Source organism: Mytilus galloprovincialis, chromosome 6 (genome assembly GCF_965363235.1).
Source record: "Mytilus galloprovincialis chromosome 6, xbMytGall1.hap1.1, whole genome shotgun sequence".
In the NCBI taxonomy this organism is placed as follows: domain Eukaryota; kingdom Metazoa; phylum Mollusca; class Bivalvia; order Mytilida; family Mytilidae; genus Mytilus; species Mytilus galloprovincialis.
Window position 1 is genome coordinate 74817734 of NC_134843.1, and position 21152 is coordinate 74838885.

General features: G+C 31.6%; 2 protein-coding genes across 3 annotated transcripts in view; both read right to left on the reverse strand.

Annotated features, from left to right (window-relative positions):
• LOC143080324 (uncharacterized) overlaps positions 1-21152 on the reverse strand; it is a 213538-nt gene that overhangs the window by 78002 nt on the left and 114384 nt on the right. The gene's annotated exons all lie outside the window — the stretch shown is intronic.
• LOC143078312 (heat shock 70 kDa protein 12A-like) overlaps positions 1-21152 on the reverse strand; it is a 67976-nt gene that overhangs the window by 13632 nt on the left and 33192 nt on the right. The window contains exons 9-10 of the mRNA XM_076253207.1: positions 12894-13195; positions 11303-11521 (exon numbers count right to left, since the gene is read on the reverse strand). Coding sequence (XP_076109322.1) covers positions 11303-11521; positions 12894-13195 — 521 coding nt within the window. The remainder of the gene's footprint in view (positions 1-11302; positions 11522-12893; positions 13196-21152) is intronic.

Genomic DNA, 21152 nt, shown 5'->3' on the forward strand with positions numbered 1-21152 from the left:
ATTTACCATAAAGACTGTATGAGAAGGTGTTCCCATTAGTCACTGGTGGTAAGCGGATGGTCGTAACTTTTAGTTACGACCATCCGGAGATGGGAGACAACTCTAGTGATAAGTTTTTATTTTCCGATTTTCGTTCAGTAAAAGGTTCATTTGAGCCAAACCACTTGTCTCATATACACTGATCGTGAGTGCGTTGATATTGAAACCAAATTTGATAGATAAAATCATTAAAATTCTCGTGAAATAGTCATTCAAAAATTCGAGCATGATGGTCGTAACTTTAAGTGTGTGATGGTCGTAACTTCAACTATAGTATTTTGGATGATGGTCGTAACTTTGAAAGATGACCGTAACTCGAGTATTTAGACAAACTTTTATTAATGTATTTTAAAAGTAAAAGTAATATACTCAGATGTCATATATGATTTGCTACAAACAATATTATTTGTTACTCTGATAATGGTATGCAGAAATTAAGCTAGAGAATATGGTCCGATCGTACGCGTATGGTCGGGGTTATTAACAGGTTTACTTTTAATACTTTTAAAACTCTTCATATAAACCTCCTAGTTGTCACGTCATTAAAAAGACACTACAAAAGGTCATTTTATTATAGATCAATTAAAAATTAATAATAACAAGATTAACTAAATAAAATAAGCAGTTTCACACAGTAAATTTCATCAGATTTCAAAACGATAGGTAACAAATTTATACTTTTTTACTTTTGAAATAAAATTGAGAATGGAAATGGGGAATGTGCCAAAGAGACAACAACCCGACCATAGAATAAAACAACAGCAGAAGGTCACCAACAAGTCTTCAATGTAGCGAGAAATTCCCGCACCCGGATGCGTCCTTCAACTGGCCCCAAAACAAATACATACTAGTTCAGTGATAATGAACGCCATACTAATTTCCAAACTGTACACAAGAAACTAAAATTGAAATAATACAAGACTAACAAAGGCCAGAGGCTCCCGACTTGGGACAGGCGCAAAAATGCGGCGGGGTTAAACATGTTTGTGAGATCTCAACCTTCCCCCTATACCTCTAGCCAATGTAGAAAAGTAAACGCATAACTATACGCACATTAAAATTCAGTTCAAGAGAAATCCGAGTCTGATGTCAGGAGAATATGGTCCGATCGTACGCGTATGGTCGGGGTTATTAACAGGTTTACTTTTAATACTTTTAAAACTCTTCATATAAACCTCCTAGTTGTCACGTCATTAAAAAGACACTACAAAAGGTCATTTTATTATAGATCAATTAAAAATTAATAATAACAAGATTAACTAAATAAAATAAGCAGTTTCACACAGTAAATTTCATCAGATTTCAAAACGATAGGTAACAAATTTATACTTTTTTACTTTTGAAATAAAATTGAGAATGGAAATGGGGAATGTGCCAAAGAGACAACAACCCGACCATAGAATAAAACAACAGCAGAAGGTCACCAACAAGTCTTCAATGTAGCGAGAAATTCCCGCACCCGGATGCGTCCTTCAACTGGCCCCAAAACAAATACATACTAGTTCAGTGATAATGAACGCCATACTAATTTCCAAACTGTACACAAGAAACTAAAATTGAAATAATACAAGACTAACAAAGGCCAGAGGCTCCCGACTTGGGACAGGCGCAAAAATGCGGCGGGGTTAAACATGTTTGTGAGATCTCAACCTTCCCCCTATACCTCTAGCCAATGTAGAAAAGTAAACGCATAACTATACGCACATTAAAATTCAGTTCAAGAGAAATCCGAGTCTGATGTCAGGAGAATATGGTCCGATCGTACGCGTATGGTCGGGGTTATTAACAGGTTTACTTTTAATACTTTTAAAACTCTTCATATAAACCTCCTAGTTGTCACGTCATTAAAAAGACACTACAAAAGGTCATTTTATTATAGATCAATTAAAAATTAATAATAACAAGATTAACTAAATAAAATAAGCAGTTTCACACAGTAAATTTCATCAGATTTCAAAACGATAGGTAACAAATTTATACTTTTTTACTTTTGAAATAAAATTGAGAATGGAAATGGGGAATGTGCCAAAGAGACAACAACCCGACCATAGAATAAAACAACAGCAGAAGGTCACCAACAAGTCTTCAATGTAGCGAGAAATTCCCGCACCCGGATGCGTCCTTCAACTGGCCCCAAAACAAATACATACTAGTTCAGTGATAATGAACGCCATACTAATTTCCAAACTGTACACAAGAAACTAAAATTGAAATAATACAAGACTAACAAAGGCCAGAGGCTCCCGACTTGGGACAGGCGCAAAAATGCGGCGGGGTTAAACATGTTTGTGAGATCTCAACCCTCCCCCTATACCTCTAACCAATGTAGTAAAGTAAACGCATAACAATACGCACATTAAAATTCAGTTCAAGAGAAATCCGAGTCTGATGTCAGAAGATGTAACCAAAGAAAATAAACAAAATGACAATAATACATAAACAACAACAGACTACTAGCAGTTAACTGACATGCCAGCTCCAGACTTCAATTAAACTGACTGAAAGATTATGATGATTTCATCATATGAACATCAGGCACAATCCTTCCCGTTAGGGGTTTAGTATCATACCATCATAACATATATAAGAAGAACATAACCCGTGTCATGCCAACAACTGGTTTAAATGTGTTTAGTTCCGATGCAAAGACCCTATAAGTGAATCAATATTAACGCCAAAATATGCAATCTTTAATGACCTGACAACAGTATCGTAACTATATCCCTTCTTAATAAGTCTATTCAAAGGTTTTGTTAGTTTTTGAGGTGAATACTGACACCTTTGTGCTTTATAAAGAATATTTCCATAAAAAATTGGATGTGAAATACCTAAACGTATAAGAAGTCTGCATGTTGAGCTATATTTACGAATGATGTCCTTATACCGATGATAAAATTTAGTAAATGTTTTGACTAGTTTGTGATATCGAAAACCCTGGTGTAATAATTTTTCAGTAATACATAAATTTCTCTCGTTAAAATCTAAAACATTGTTACATACACGAGCGAATCGTACAAGTTGAGATATATAAACACCGTAAGATGGTGACAAAGGAACGTCACCATCTAAAAATGGATAATTAACGATAGGAAATGAAAAATCATCTCTTTTATCATAAATTTTAGTATTCAGCTTTCCGTTAGTGAAATAGATATCAAGATCGAGAAAAGGGCAGTGGTCATTGTTAGTATAAGCTTTATTTAAAGTAAGTTCCACAGGATAAATTTCTTTAATATACATACTGAAGTCGTCATTATTGAGAGCCAAAATATCATCCAAATATCTAGAAGTATTATTAAATTTGTTTATCAGATGTTGTTTCGATGGGTCTTTGTTTTTTTTTGTCATAAATTGTAACTCATAGCAATACAAAAACAGGTCCGCAATAAGTGGTGCACAGTTAGTCCCCATTGGAATTCCGATAATCTGACGATATACGGAATCCCCAAAGCGAACAAAAATGTTATCTAGTAAAAATTCAAGGGCATATATAGTATCAAAGCATGTCCAATTGACATAGTTTTTTTGTTTATTGCTGCTAAAAATGACCTAAAAGAGTATGAACATATATATTCACATTCTGACTTTTTAAATGCCCATTTAATTAGGTGTGTGAATTTTTTCTTAATGAGAATGTGAGGCAATGTGGTATACAGGGTAGAAAAATCAAAACTTTGAACAGATTTAAAATCACCAATATAAGCATGCAATTTATCAAGTACTTCCAACGAGTTCTTGACACTCCAAAAGCAATTAATTTCACTATTTTCGAAGGCCTTATTTGAACAATTTATTATCAGGTTTTTAATTGTACCAAGTGTGCTGGTAAGAAGAATAGACAATTTAGTAGTGGAACAATGGCTTGAAGACGAAATAAATCTATATTTGTAAGGTGTTTTGTGTAGCTTCGGAAGCCAGTACATAGTTTGAACTTTCATTGTATTTGGCTCTGCTTGTAAAGCGGTAGCTAAAAGTTTATGTTTGTTACAGATGTCGTTTTCTGAAAATGGAGTCAGTTGGAATGTTGGTGAATTGGTGATTTCTTTTTTCAGAACCTCAATGTAAAGTTTACGTCAGACAATAATAATATTATTAGCAGCTTTATCGGCCGGGACAAAAACAAATTTCTTGGCTAGTTCTTTTAGTTTATGTTTGATACGAGAAATAGGCTTTTGTGGTTATTTGAAAGTTTATATCATTTGCATTGGCGGTTCAGAATGTGTTACTTATACGTGTTTATTTGTTTAAAAAATTAATGACGTCAACGGCAAGGACCCTAGTTTATTTACGTTATCTGGTGATATGATGTACTTCAGTCATGTTACGGTATTAGAGATCTAGAGCTTCTTAAAACACCGTAGCCATATCGGAACGACCCAGGACCCAAGAAAAAGAATGGTACCGTGTGGAAGTAAATGTCACCCTACGCATAGACGCAAGAATACAATTAGCTAACTTTGGCATTAGTATTTTTAAATGTTTATGTAGCCTTAGAATTATAAATAATACATTTTCATGTAGCCATTATTGGGTTTTTTTTTTTTTTTTTAAAGATTTCTTATGCATATAATTGAAAAAAAAAATACCTAGTATATGGTCTTTATACTCATATGGTCCGGCCCGTTAATAACCAAACGAGTATCCGTACGGTCGGGTCATACGCGTATGGTCGGACCATATGAGTATACGCATATGGTCATGACCATACGCGTATGGTCCAAATACTTGTATGGATCGGAACATATACATTGTATAAATGGCTACAAGCTACTCATGGACTTCGTCATTGGACATAACTGTGCACCTTATTATCAGCTTGATTTCATCAAACAACAATATGACTTCTAAAAATCCAGGCCAAAAATAAAGCGCATGTTTTAAACTCTGGTACGGACCTGCGAATTCGTCAAGGTATGGTATAGTCTCGATAACCACCTTCATAACCTATCAATATTTTTAGCTTATTCCGACTCCTTACTAATGCTCTTTCGACTTAATGTATCAATCTTAAATTGTAGATTTAAAAACAAAAACACCTAAAAGGTACATCATCAAAAAGTTTATCTTTTCAATAGATGTAAATTCTAAAGAAGAAAAAAAAACAGGATACTTTTATTTCATGTGATGTCCAATTTATTAAAAATGCCTTTTTCACAAAATCATTCATTTTATATTTAAACAATCATTATTTATGTGTTGATACATTTCGTGCTTTTTATTTCTAACTGAGAACTATCATAACCAGAGCTGTGTTTCTTGTTTTAAAACGAATTCTCCACTTTTGAGAAATTTACATTGTTAATGAATTTAACCGCTTATATTAATTCAACTATTTGCATCTTGGTTAATTTTATACATTATCTTTTCAGTATATTACCGTTCATTTCATTTTGTATTGTTTCGTTTGATTCGTTCCAATTTTCTTCCGTTTCGCACTTTACAGGTACCCCTCTCTTCACCCCTTTTAGTTTTTATTATTTGGTGAAAACAACTTCAAAAATATATAATATAATATATTCATATAACAAAAGACATGTTTAAAACTCTTGACTTGCCTTCTTTGGTCCAAACATTTGAAAAGTTTTGAATTTTAAATCAAACTTAAATCAAAATTCCCCAAAAACTAATATTTGAAAACTTTTTAAAATTTTGAATTGATAAGTGTTTCACGGATTGAAATTGCATTATTTTGTATGTAAAAATTTTAAAAAACTTCAGAAATACATCATTTAATATATGCATATAATAAAAGACACGTTTAAAACTCTTGACTTGCCTTATTCGGTCCTATTTAAAACAGAGTTACGACCATCACAAATATACGTTACGACCATCCTAACATTTTTGTTTTTTTAGTTACGACCATCATGCTCGAATTTTTTAATGACTATTTTACGAAAATTTGAATGACTTTATCTATAAAATTTGGTTTCAATATCACCGAACTGCCGAATAGTATGTATGAGACAAGCGGTTTGGCTCAAATGAACCTTTTAGTACACGAAAATCGGAAAATAAAAACTTATCCCTAGAGTTGTCTCCCATCTCCAGATGGTCGTAACTTTTAGTTACGACCATCCGCTTACCACCAGTGATTAGTGATAGACTGTGTGGACGGCAATCTACACCAAGTATATTTTGTGAAAAGACTATTTTTTAACCTCGATATTTTAATCCCTCGAATCTTACCCTTTTGGTTCATCGCACTTTAGCGTGATATACCATCGTACTTTAGCGAACAAACAACCATCGCACTTTAGCGTGAGACATCATCGTACTTCTGGGTAGACAATCGCACTTTAGCGTGAAAATCGCACTTTAGAGTACGATCGCACTTTAGAGTCCTACATGTATATCTACACAAATGTTCAATTATTGTTAAAAGATTTTAGAACAATCTATGTATTAGAAATTGGATATTTGATGATTTTAAGACAAAATAACGTAGGTTTTATGCTGATTTTATGTGCTTTCTTTACAAGTTGCATCCTTTTAAACAACTGTATTACAACAAAATATACGACAAGACATTTGGTCACGGTTCAACATCAACTAAAAAACTTAAAACAAAAACCAAATAGTGCAGGTTATGAAAAACTACATAATGTGATTAAGACTATAAAGAAGCTAAAAAAAAGGACTGTTAAGTTGCAGATACTAACTGGGACATAAGTACGAACACACATAAGAGCAGGTGAATTAAGTTTAGTGTTACTAAGTATTGAACGGAACGGATATGATCTCTGCGCTGGAGATTAGTGAACTGATGGAGGGGCGAAATAACTTCCCATTCACTATTTACATATTCTTTAGAAAGATTGTGTGTAAATAGAAAATGATCATTGTATCGTGTCATGATGAACCCGTTAAAGTTTGATTGAAACCCTTTACATGTGAAGAGGACGTGAAAGTCATAATAAAGAAACGAAAAGTCATTGATTTGTATTGGGAAACCGGCAGAAGTATTGTTACCACGATTAAAATAAGAGTAGCACGATGTAATTATGACATGAAAAATGCATAAGTTTGATTGGAACCCCTTAATTGTTAAGGAAGAGTTACAGACGGGTGATTTTCATCACCAATAATATGAAAGGGCGAAATCCATTTCTTGAATTAGGAACCCTAGCAATCATTTTGTTAAAAAGGTGAAAATAGGACGTACACCAATAAGATAATATCATAGTAATTGTTTTTGTATGGAAACTGAACGATTTTTTTTATCCAAAGGGGAAAAAGGTAGTGCACAAATGCCTATAACATTATGTCATGAAAAAGTGCAATGAATTCACTGAGAGAGATCATGGAATGGATGTTGACTTCCTGTAATAAATAAGAAAACATTGCATGTTTTGTTTGGGAAACCAAAACAATGTATCCGACCAGTGAGTAAAATATTAGGTGCTCTATTGCATTTTGTCATGAGGTATTTGCAAAAGTTTGGTTGACATTCATTCATAGTTTTATAGAGTAGGTGATTTTAGATGTTTACCATCGTTTCAATGAAAAGGTAAAGTCCATGTTTTTGTGTGAAAATCAAACCCAAGAAATCACTCTGATCAAAAAGGAAAATAACAGATTTACAATTAAAATATGATATCAGGATCTTTAAAAGTTCTACTGTTTTATAAGGATATAAAATACGTTTAAAGGAAAAACTTTGAAATCATTCTTATACCTGTTTTTGTATTGTTATGAGTTACAATTTATGACCATCGAAACAACATCTGATAAACAAATTTAATAATACTTTTAGATATTTGGATGATATTTTGGCTCTCAATAATGACGACTTCAGTATGTATATTAATGAAATTTATCCTGTTGAACTTACTTTAAATAAAGCTAATACTAACAATTACCACTGCCCTTTTCTCGATCTTGATATCTATATCACTAATGGAAAGCTGAATACTAAAATTTATGATAAAAGGGATGATTTTTCATTTCCTATCGTTAATTATCCGTTTTTAGATGGTGACGTTCCTTTGTCACCATCTTACGGTGTTTATATATCTCAACTTGTACAATTCGCTCGTGTATGTAACAATGTTTTAGATTTTAACGAGAGAAATTTATGTATTACTGAAAAATTATTACACCAGGGTTTTCGATATCACAAACTAGTCAAAACATTTACTAAATTTTATCATCGGTATAAAGACATCATTTGTAAATATAGCTCAACATGCAGACTTCTAATACGATCAGGTATTTCACATCCAATTTTTTATGGTAATATTCTTTATAAAGCACAAAGGTGTCAGTATTCACCTCAGAAACTTACAAAACCTTTGAATAGACTTATTAAGAAGGGATATAATTACGATACTGTTGTCAAGTCATTAAAGATTGCATATTTTGGCGTTAATATTGAGTCACTGATAAGGTCTTTGCATCGGAACTAAACACATTATTTTATTTTTTTTTTTTTTTTTTTTTAACAGTTTTTGGCATGACACGGGTTATGATCTTCTCATATATGTTATGATGGTATGATACTAAACCCCTAACGGGAAGGATTGTGCCTGATGTTCATATGATGAAATCATAATCTTTCAGTCAGTTTAATTGAAGTCTGGAGCTGGCATGTCAGTTAACTGCTAGTAGTCTGTTGTTATTTATGTATTATTGTCATTTTGTTTATTTTCTTTGGTTACATCTTCTGACATCAGACTCGGATTTCTCTTGAACTGAATTTTAATGTGCGTATTGTTATGCGTTTACTTTACTACATTGGCTAGAGGTATAGGGGGAGGGTTGAGATCTCACAAACATGTTTAACCCCGCCGCATTTTTGCGCCTGTCCCAAGTCAGGAGCCTCTGGCCTTTGTTAGTCTTGTATTATTTTAATTTTAGTTTCTTGTGTACAATTTGGAAATTAGTATGGCGTTCATTATCACTGGACTAGTATATATTTGTTTAGGGGCCAGCTGAAGGACGCCTCCGGGTGCGGGAATTTCTCGCTACATTGAAGACCTGTTGGTGACTCTCTGCTGTTGTTTTTTATTTGGTCGGGTTGTTGTCTCTTTGACACATTCCCCATTTCCATTCTCAATTTTATTATCAAGACATTTAAAAAAAATAGGAGGCAGACAATTGCATAATGTCAAGAAGAATCTGTTAAAGTTGGATTGATCAACATTTACTTGTTTAAGGGGAGACACATCTAATCAATTAAGGAGAAAGGTCATATTGTTTTGTATAAAAAATGCCTGAAAACAACCTGATTAAAATTGTGTCCGGAGAATATGTGAAAATTAATTGAAATCTGTAAACTGGTTGATGAGCATTTCATGATGTTCAACCCACTCATCATATATACCAGGATTTAATTTAGTATTTAGCCAGATGCGCGTTTCATCTACAAAAGACTCAACAGCGACACTCGAATCCAAAAACAGTTAAAAAAAGCCCAATACAGTACGAAGTTGAATGTTATTGAGGACCAAAATTCCTAAAGTTTTGTCAATGTTCACCCCTTTCCGATAAAAGGTAATAGTCATTGATTCAGTATGGGAAACATCAAACCATTCTGGTCAAAAAGTATATTTAGAAGGGGTCAATGACAAAATGTCATGAAAAACTTGCAAAAGTTTTAATGAAATCCTTTCATTGGTTCAGGAGAAGATATAGATTGGAATTTTCAATTATTGATACGTATAAATCCTTGTTTTATATGAGAAAAAAAACAGGGACATTAGTTGACAAACAGTTAAGCAAGAAGTTAGCAATGGCATATTGTCATTCAATATTTACAAACGTTATATCAAAATTCAAGTAAGAGTTTCAGATGAGGGATAATTACCAATCACAAAATGGATAAGCAAAGTTGATGATTTTGTAAAAGAATCCCAAAGAACTCTGTATAATCCAAATTGATGTACTATGGCATTACATTGCAATAAATCCCTAAAAGTTTGGTTGAACTTAATTCACTTGTTTAAAGGAATTGTCGATTGAGGATATTCATCAGCTATAAAACAAAAAAGGGATAATCGTTACTCAGATTCTGTAGATCTTTTCTAGTGGACCTGTTATGTTGTTCATCGAAGGTATGACATATACTTGGTGGCTAGTCATATTAAGTGATGTCGTGGAGAGGACAATTGAAGTTTAGGAAAATTGAACATTTCTATAGTCATTTGTCACACAGGTATAACTAATTCGTTATGATCTCCGTAAATTTGATGGCTTTACAGCTAATTAAGTACTAATGCTTGTAGAGTATAAAACTTTGGTTGGCTTGCTTGCTTTGTTTTTTACACTTTTACTTTTACACTGATGAGTCTAATGTAGACAAAACGCGCGTTTGGCATATTAATTATAAGCCAGATACATTTGATAACTTTTTACACCACTGGGTCGATGTTGACATGAATATCAATTATATGGTCATTTCTATAAATTTACTGTTTGCAAAAGTATGAATTATTTGAAATACTAAGGATTTGGCTTTTTAACTATTTTGATCATGAGTCTTCGTGCGTCTGGCGTATAACATTATAAGCCTGGTACCTTTGATAACTATTTATACAAGTTTCGTAATTAAGATTGACATCTTCAAACAAAAATATATTTAGGAATGATTAAACCTGTATAGATTAAATTTAAATTTGATTGGAATTTATACCAATAACAATTGTACAATATACAAACAAAGAAAGCAAGCTAACAAGATTCTTGATCTACATGCAATAGAAAGTCCTTGGTGCAATAACTTCTATGTAAGTATCCTCTATCATGGAAATAACGAAATATAAGAAATCATGGAATATACTGATTTCACTAGGAGATAACAAATGAAGTAAATACTAAATTCCAAGTCAAGAGCCTGTAATGTAGTGGTTGTCGTTTGTTGATGTTACATATTTGTTTGTTGTTCATTTTTTGTACATAAATTAGGCCGTTAGTTTTCTCGTTTGAATTGATTTATATTTGTCATTTTGGTTTTTTTTAGCTGACTATGTGGTATGGGCTATGCTCATTGTTGAAGGCCGTACTATGAACTATAGTTGTTAATTTCTGTGTCATTTGGTAGTTAGTGGAGAATTGTCTCATTTCCAATCATACCGCATCTTCTTTTTTTTTTCATATAAGGAGACAATCAAATAATCATATTTTCCAAAAATGTCAAAAACTTATCGTTTAAGTATTTTAGTTGTGTTTTTGTTGAATTCGATGTTATATAAGTTAATTTTTTAAAATCATATTTTATACTTTATGTCAACAAAACAAGAACAAACATAGAATTCGGACATACCTTTTCAGCGGCTCTACGCATGAACTCTTTTGCTTTGTGCGTCCAAATAGCAGGTACAGTCAGAACCCATTTAATAGTATCATCTGGTACATCTGGATAATATTTCTTAATTTGACACTTGATACAACATGTTAGCTTTGACAAGGCTGCTGCAAACACGTCGATTGCAGGTAGTTTTCTTCCGTTAATATCTTCTAGTTTCCAGTTGTCCGAAAAATCCTAAACAGAAATTATATTGTCAAAGAACACATACATTTAAACACAAATAAATCGTTGGCTATTCGTTGGAAATTTCATGGACATAATTTAACATATAAAACCAACTGACGATATCCGACAAAAATTGATGGCAACCCATTTTTAACCGGATTTTTGTGACAAAAATGTCGGTTATTGATTTGGGGATGTACGGCCGGCGGCCGGGCGGCCGGGCGGTCGGGCGGGCGGGCGGGCGGGCGGGCAGCAATCAAATGTTGTCCGTGCATTAACTTATGAACCGTTCAACCAAAGCTTTTAAAATTTTAATATGTTATTACTGACAACTATACGAAGGTCAAGTTCAATAATGGCGATTTTGACTTTTACCGTTCAGGAGTTATGGTTCTTGAAAGGCGGCAATCAAATGTTGTCCGTGCATTAACTCATGAACCGTTCAACCAAAGCTTTTAAAATTTTAATATGTTATTACTGACAACTATACGGAGGTCAAGTTCAATAATTGCGATTTTGACTTTTACCGTTCAGGAGTTATGGTTCTTGAAAGATTGAAAAATGGAGTTTTCAGTCGTGTCCGTGCATTTACTCATGAACTGTTCTACCAAAGCTTCCCAAATTTTAATATGTTGTTACTGATGACAGAATGGAGGTCAAATTTAATAATGACGATTTTGACTTTTACCGTTCAGGAGTTATGGTTCTTGAAAGATTGAAAAATGGAGTTTCCAGTCGTGTCCGTGCATTTATGCATGAACTGTTCTACCAAAGCTTCCGAAATTTTAATATGCTGTTACTGATGACAAAATGGAGGTCAAGTTCAATAATGACGATTTTGACTTTTACCGTTCAGGAGTTATGGTTCTTGAAAGATTGAAAAATGGTGTTTCCCGTCGTGTCCGTGCATTTTCTCATGAACCATTCAACCAAAGCTTTTGAAATTTTAATATGTTGTTACTGATGACAAAATAGAGGTCAAGTTCCATAATGACGATTTTGACTTTTACTGTTCAGGAGTTATGGTTCTTGAAAGATCGTAAAATGGCGTTTCCATTCACGTTGTTGCATTTACTCATGAACCATTCAATCTAAGCTTTTCAAATATTATTATTTCAAAATGTTGATACTGATGACAAAATAGAGGTCAAATTTGATATTGATGATTTTCACTTTCACCATTCATCAGTAATGATATCATCTGATATTGCCAGGACACAAATAAATGTAAATAAATCCGGTTTGCTGTCGTTGTGACAGCCTCTTGTTAATATCATTGCTTTAAATAAATAAAATTGTTCTTTTTAAGTTGTTACAAACTTTTCAAACTACCTATGTATGAATATCAGTTTTCAAATGAATAAAGTATGCAAATGTTTACCTCATTTTCGTAAAGTTTCATCTTAAAACGATAGAAAAAGAGATCGGCATCTTGTTTATCTAAGATCTGATCAATATACTCTTTTTCCGCATCAAATCCAAATTCACTACATTTGCCGCTTTTATATATGAGCACGCTGGTCGGTGCTTTCAAGGAAATTAAACTTCCACTCCAGGGTATCCAATTATCATTCAATTTTATATCAAGAGGGTGACTGTTAAACGACTTCTTTGATGAGAAAGCAAATCCAGTATATGTTGTACCCAAGTCAATACCCACCACAATCTTTATTTCGTCTTTGTCTAAAATGAAAGCAATTGTGTTTTAAACAAGTTGGTATAGATATCGCTTTTAAGAACTGTCGCATTTCATGTGTGTTTGTATCATCAATTTCTCTTTTTAAATCAGTCGGCATGACTATCTGTAATCTTTGTGGTTTAAATCTATCAAACAAAAAGATGTCCTTCTGAGGTAGACTAAATGTAAAGTGATGGGCTCTACTTTACTCTTTTGTCTTGGGGTTTCAATTTCAATTTTAGATTTCAGCAGTCAGATTGGAAGCTCAAACTAATCCACCTTACTAAAATAGATGTGCTGCCTTGAATATAACTTTATATAAAATCTTTATACCATTAATGTTGTTATCATATGTTAGTGATGCACTAAGCAGTTCCAACTATAGAATAAAAAGATATTAATGATATAAAGATTAAAAATTCTGAATTTTTACTAAGCCAGTGTGCTGATGATTCAACTTTGACCCTAGACGATAGTGAAGAATCGTTAAAAAAGTGCTCTGAATAAGATAGACTTGTTTTACTCTTGCTCTGGTTTGAAGGCTAATTTTGAAAAAAAACAAGTTATATGGATTAGAGCAAAACGGGGCTGTGGTTAGGAGCTAAACACAGATAAAAAATAATATGGAACCACTCAGGAAATTTCAAACTCCTAGGCATTCAATATTGTTTATCAAAAGTTGATATATGTGTTGATAATTATTTAGAAAAAAATCAAAAAGTAAAAAAACTCTTAAGTGATTGGTCATTTAGAAATATTACTATATCTTGCCCTACCAATTTTAATTCCATGTTTTACTGTTTAACCTGATCCATCCCCAGATATATTAAAGCAGATGCAAGCTATGCTATACAAATTCGTGTGGGATGGTAAAGGGGGCAAAATTAAAAGACATATACTTATTTCAAATTATGAGGATGGCGAGGTAAAAATGCCACATATTGAATCCTTTATAAAATCCCTTAAGCTATCCTGGGTTAAAAAAGTGTTAAACCCCACAAATTATTCATCATGGAAGATGTTATAGGTAGATCATCTTGAAATGAATGATGGAGAAAATATTTGGCATTTATCAAAATCAGCACTCAATAAAATTAAAGAAGAATTTAACCCTTTTTGGTAAAATGTAATTTCAGCATGGGCCTCACTGTGTGAACCTCTGACCACAGCCCCAAGTGGCATTTTGTCTCAACCATTGTTTTTAAATGAAAATATTATGATTGATTGAAAAACAGCTTTTTATAATAGTTAGATAAAGAATAATATATTTTTCATAAATGATCTCATTAAGGAAAACGGAGAATTTTACAATTTTGAAGAATTTATTAGAAACTATAATATAAAAACAACTTTCCTATAGTTTTTTGACTAATCTTTGCACTTCCAAAGGAATTGAAAAATGTTATTCATTCACAAATATTTTTCAAACTAGACACTGTCGGTCAGAAAATTGTAACCGCAATGAAAACAGTGGATAAAATATCAAAACATTTTATAAAACTTTTCTAGATAGAATAAAGGAAACCACATCTCGTATACAGAGATATTGAAAATAAATTGGGAATAGATATCGTGGCCGAAGAATGGAGTTTCTTTTTTAGTCTGCCTTTACTTATAACAGAAGAATCCACATTAAGGGCATTTCAATACAGATTACTCCATAGAATTCTGGGAACAAAAACTTTACTTATGAAGTGTAAATATAGTGAAACAGAATTGTGCACATTTTGTACAGAAACAAAAGAAACATATATACATTTCTTATTTGAATGTAGATATGTTCGAACATTCTGGCTTAATTTTTTTCAAAAGTTGAAAGAGGTATGTAAAATAAGATTTCACCCAATCTTATCAAGTATAATTTTGGGAGTAAAATATCATGTATTTAAAGATATTTTAAATAGATATTGAAGAGATATATTTACTTATGAAGAGTACGCTTTACAGTCCCATCTGTTGCTGAAGCAATTGAATGGCTTAGGTATTATTATAGAATTGACATGGTTTCTATGAGATTGTGCTTGACCAATAAAGCAATAAAAATTAAAGAAAAATGTTCAAATATTGATAATATTATTAAGAAATAGAGCTCAATAAAGATGTAGTGTATTATTAACCTATTCTCTAATTATTGGTAACAATTAAGGTTAACCATATATCTTAAGTCTATTGTTGGTTGTACATCTTTATTTGTAGAATGAGAGTTGAGAATGATATGAAAATAATAAAAATATATATTACAAAAAAAAAATTATTTCAATATCGATAACCTAAAAAAAATAACTAAAGCAAAAAAAAGTATATAATGCAAATTGTTCCAGGTATATTCTACTCCTTTTGTAAACGACTGCCTTCAATCATCTTTGACATTCTAAAATAGAAATAAATTTACGTCAGAGTAGAGGAAAAAATAATTTTTGTCTATGATAAAACCGCTATAACAAAAACGTTAAAGATGTATTTCACCTTTTTTTCTATTTTATGCAAGAAATATGGATGGACAGATTTTGAAGGTAAATGAAAGGAACTACATTCATATTGAAAAAAAAAAACACCAAAGAAAGTTGATTATATTCTAGAGCTAACAGAATAAAACGTCAAGAATTTCATTTACACAAATCTTCGTTAAATATAAGATAGTCGACCAATGTTCATGGAAATATGACACATATCAAAGACAACAAGGGCATTTTCATATTTGAACAATTCGACTAACAATAATATTTGTGCCTAAATACTTAAAATCTTGCAAAACAATTTGCCTGTAAAATGACCTGATATATAGAAGAAAAAAAACATTCGCATACAATGTATCAAATTTGTAAATGACCTTATATATATAAGAAAAACATTCGCATATATACAATGTATCAAATTTGTAAATGACCTTATATATATAAGAAAAACATTCGCATACAATGTATCAAATTTGTAACAACTGTTCCAAAAAAAAAAAAAAAAAAAATTATATATAGCACTTGAGTGTGCCTAAAAATAAAGATTTTTAAAGAAATAAGCCTTATATCAAAATGTAATATTTTCTATAAGTTTTAAATGTGTGACCTGTTTTTGTTATAAATAACACTTTTAAAACATAAAACGTGCGTCCAATGCATATATGGAAGGAAAAGTCACAAATGACATACCACAGATATGAATACTGGTCTCGTGACAGACAAATATTTTTTGTCAGTTTAGGCAATAACATATATATAAAAATGCATACAAAAGCTAATCGCAATGGAAATATGTTTTCTTATACTCATTCCTATGGTATGATATCATGATACAAAAAAGTGTGAATGTGATCTATAGGACTGTTGCATTACACTTTTATTGCTGACGGTGTAGTATATTGCAAACTTCTTTTTTTCACTTTTCAGCTCATTTCATGTACATTTAAACGTACCCTTAATATGGAAAAGTGTTATTAATACAGATTTGGGGCAATTTTAATGATGAAACGTTTACGTACAAATGTACTTACAAATATTTACTGAGTGGAAGGCGGTGGACATTGAGTATGAAATTTTTGGCTTGGTAAGAGTGAAAATAAATAACCTTGACCAATCAGGATAAAATTTAAGATATTTTCTAACAAAATGAAGGATTACAAAGTGTACAAAAAGATAATATAATTAATGTTTGATATAGCTGCTCAAATACAATAGACAATAGTTGACAAATAACAGATATAACAAAAAAAATCCAAGGAAAATTCAAAATGTAAAGAACATTACCACGGTTATCAAGATGAAAATAAAAATGTTCTTTGTTGATTTCTTAAAAACGGATTATTTTTCACTTAGCGAGTCTTGTTTTAACAACTTAACAGTTGGAAGTAAAATAGACATATGCAATTGTATACATATTCGTTAATTTCAAAGTGTTACGAACTAAAAACGGTAGATCCTTTGCGTTCTATGGCAATAGGAGTCAAACAAATGAAACGATTTTTGCATATTAATATGTCTTTTTGAGAAGTCTCGTCATTTCTACACATTATATTCATTACAAATTATGTTATCAGTGTAACACGTTACAATTCCTTAATTTCTATTTGAGGTATCTTTCTTTGTGTAGAAACCATTAAATGGTGTGAAAAAATAAAATTAGGTTAGATATTTAAAGTAACATATCATTTTTATATCACCAAAGTAAATTTATAATATATATTGATCATTTATCTAACATGTTAGTTAAAGGTACTTCAAAATATTATTAAGTTCATTATAGTTATTTGTGTACAAGTAAATATTGTTCACTACACTGTATGTATTTCAACTGATTGACAAGTTAAGTTGTGTTATGTGACCACGAATAATTTAAGATTTTAAAGGGGCACTAGCTGTCAAATTCATCGTCACCGATTTGAACAAATTCTCATTTATGATTTATAACAATGTAAAACATTTATCCAAACTATCAAAAGTCTAAAATAAACAGTTTACAGAGCATGGGGTATATGATATATAGGTTCATTTTGTGTGTATTTTAGTCCAGACGCCATCTAATTAACTATCGATTTGACCTCAGATGACCATATTAGCGATGTAAACATAAATAAAGATATGAATAGATTAAACCAACACGTGCAATTGGATTTTTATAGGTCTGTTTGATTTGATTTTATAAATTAAAAAAAAGTTGTTTCTCATTGCTTTTATCCGTATAAGAATGATTTTATGTGCATCGAATTAGTAATCAAATGATTTACCGTAGTTTCACTTTCATTGTTGACATTCTTTTTCTTGAAATAACCAGTACACGTACAATGCATGCGTTGTCAATCTCTAGCTAGGGTTTAAACTGAAGTTCACATCAATACGGATTTAAAGAGGTCGACTCATTCACGTAAGTGAAAAACTAGTTATCAATGTTTCTTAGCGTAATTTGACAAAATTGAACTTTTTTGGCTGCAAAAAGCGAATTGTTATTTCACTATTTCACTTTCATTATTGATTGAAAAAAAAATCAAACTTTAGATTTTTTATATATCTCGTAGCTTGTGCCCCTTTAAGGTTTATGTTGATACTTTTGATTAAATGGCTAAGGGTTCACCTCAAACTTTACATTGAGTATAGGCAAACATGACGTTATAAAGCATAGCATGTTTTAGACTAATAAGATGCAAATGCATTTTATATGTGTTGCAAAATCAAAACCTGGAAAATGTTGAGCACTATTATCATTCCCACAAAGGTGCCAAAATAAACAAAGTAGGGATAGAGGTTTTAAAATTTCCGACGATTTTTGTATTCTTGTCTTTTATTTTTGTAAGTATGCTTTGTCTATATGCCTTTTGTTTTTCTTTGTGACATTTAAAAAAAAGATTATGATTATAACACAATCTTGAAAGAGGGACGAAAGATACCAGGGGGACAGTCAAACTCATAAATCGAAAATGAACTGACAACGCCTGGCTAAAAAATAAAGGAGACAAACAGACACACAATAGAACACATGACACAACATAGAAAACTAAAGAATAAGCAACACGGACCCCACCAAAACTAGGGGCGATCTCTGGTGCTCCGGAAGGGTAAACAGATCCTGCTCAACATGAGGCACCCGTCGTGTTCGTTATGTTATAACAAATCCGGTAATTAGTCTAATTTGGTTGGTCACATTCATGACATTTTTACTTATTATGGCTGTTTGTTTTGTTCACACAACATTTTCAATATTGATGGAATTTTATTCGACTCTCATACAAGTGAGAGGTTTAGAAAGCTATTAAATTATGTTTAATCCACCATCTTCTACTTAGGAAAATGTTTGTACCACGTCAGGAATATGACGGTTATCCATTCATTTAATGTATTTCAGCTTTTGATTTTGCCATTTGATTAGGGGCTTTTCGTTATGAATTTTTCTCGAGGTTCGGTATTTTAATGTGATTAACTTTATATGTAATAATGGAAGTGAAATTAGATACCTGATATTAATTACAAATTTAAACTATTATCGCTGAGGAGACCATATCAAGTGAAACTCAGCTGTTTGTAAATGAGATGAAAACGCGGTCATTTTAACAAAAAAGGTTCACATAAAGCTTAGAGTTGATGTATTTTGTCAATATATAAATGAATAATGATTCTAAATATTACTGTTTCATATAAAAGTGTTTTATAAAATAAACAAGAACAAAATTATGATATATGCAAATAAAAATCTTTTTTTATCTAGAGTTTTGCAAATACAAACATGATTTTAAAAATTTGGTACATTCATTTGAATTTGAAGTATAGTTTTATTGTGCCAGTTGATATGATTTGTTTTATAAACTGTTAAACTATGAAAGATTTATCTTATATTCTAATGATAAAAGGTTATGATTAAGTTAGCATTGTTAACATGTAGACCTATGTATTTTTCTTACTAGAAGATTTTATTTTACTATGTAAAAATTTCCTTTTCTATCTACCTTAATTGACATACTATTATGGTATAAGGCATATACAAAAAAAAATGTCTTAAACAAGTGCTTGTAGTGAAATTGGTTGCAATTTTCTCATTCAGGATATGTATATTGAATTGTCATTTTCTGCCCTTAATAAAGTTATTGATAAAAATGATTAAGTTAAGTTAATTTTTGATGTTTCTTATTGAAACATTATTAATTATCCATGAACAAATGTTGATTAATGTTGAATAAAGTCCATATCTGAGATACAACTCGTAGAGAAATAATATTTTGTCAGTAGATGCCTCTGTAATAGTCAGAATCGAGGGTCATAAAAATATGTCATCTTGAAATAAAATTCATGGATGAGTAAATGAGGTGAAAGGCTGCGTTTAAGTCCATATCTGAGATGAGGAATACATATTGTGTCAGTAGATGAAACTTTGATAGTCACGAGTTTCAAAATCAAGTCTTGAAAATGAATTAGATGATATTCTATTTCATCAACTGCACAATTAAGTTATATTTTATAGCATTATCCTAACTAATTCAAGTGGACCAGTTCTAGCAATTGATGATTGAAGTCATCTCAATGTACAGACTGTTTATAAAACATTTTGCACCTTTCTACACCAAACACCTCCATATTTCCGGTCCAAAAATTTGGAGCATGCATTAATTGACTCTCTTGAGCTTATTTGATTGAGAAAGGTTAATAGTTGTTATATTTAGAAAGGGAGATAATCATGTTATTATTTTTCCACAAATATTGAACTATGCAGCGATGCCAACTCATGTAATTATATATATACGAGCCTAAATTGAAAACTACGTTCAAACCTATGATTGCGTTGGTCAAAACCGCAATTTTTATACGTGTGCATGTAAAAAAAAATCGTTGTAGAAGGGTCTAAATACAGCACAAACAACATTTTCCAAAAGACCAATAAAGTGAAAAAGTATATTTAAACAAAACGCATTTGACTAACAGGTCGAACAACTGATGTTCTTAAACCCTGCTGACTTTCGAAACGGTATTTGAAAGGCCATAAAATTTACCCTCAATTTAATATAGACTCTTGAATTTTAAGAGTCAATATAGGATGAACGAATCATATAAACCGGAGGGGAAATATGATACAAGCCCAAACGAAAAAATATAAACAAGTCTAAATTGAAAACTACGTTCAAACCTATGATTGCGTTGGATAAAAACCGCAATACTAAAAAAATATTGACACCTCATGTTTGTGGCATAACATTTTTGCAACAAGTTTATTGTTTTCTGTTTAGTATTAAATTTATATTTAGATCCATTTTGTTACATCTTGTGATCAATTTTATTTTGCAATCGTCAATGGCAGTCAGCAGGGTTAAAGAACATCAGTTGTTCGACCTGTTAGTCAAATGCGTTTTGTTTAAATATACTTTTTCACTTTTTTGGTCTTTTGGAAAATGTTGTTTGTGCTGTATTTAGACCCTTCTACAACGATTTTTTTTACATGCACACGTATAAAAATTGCGGTTTTTATCCAACGCAATCATAGGTTTGAACA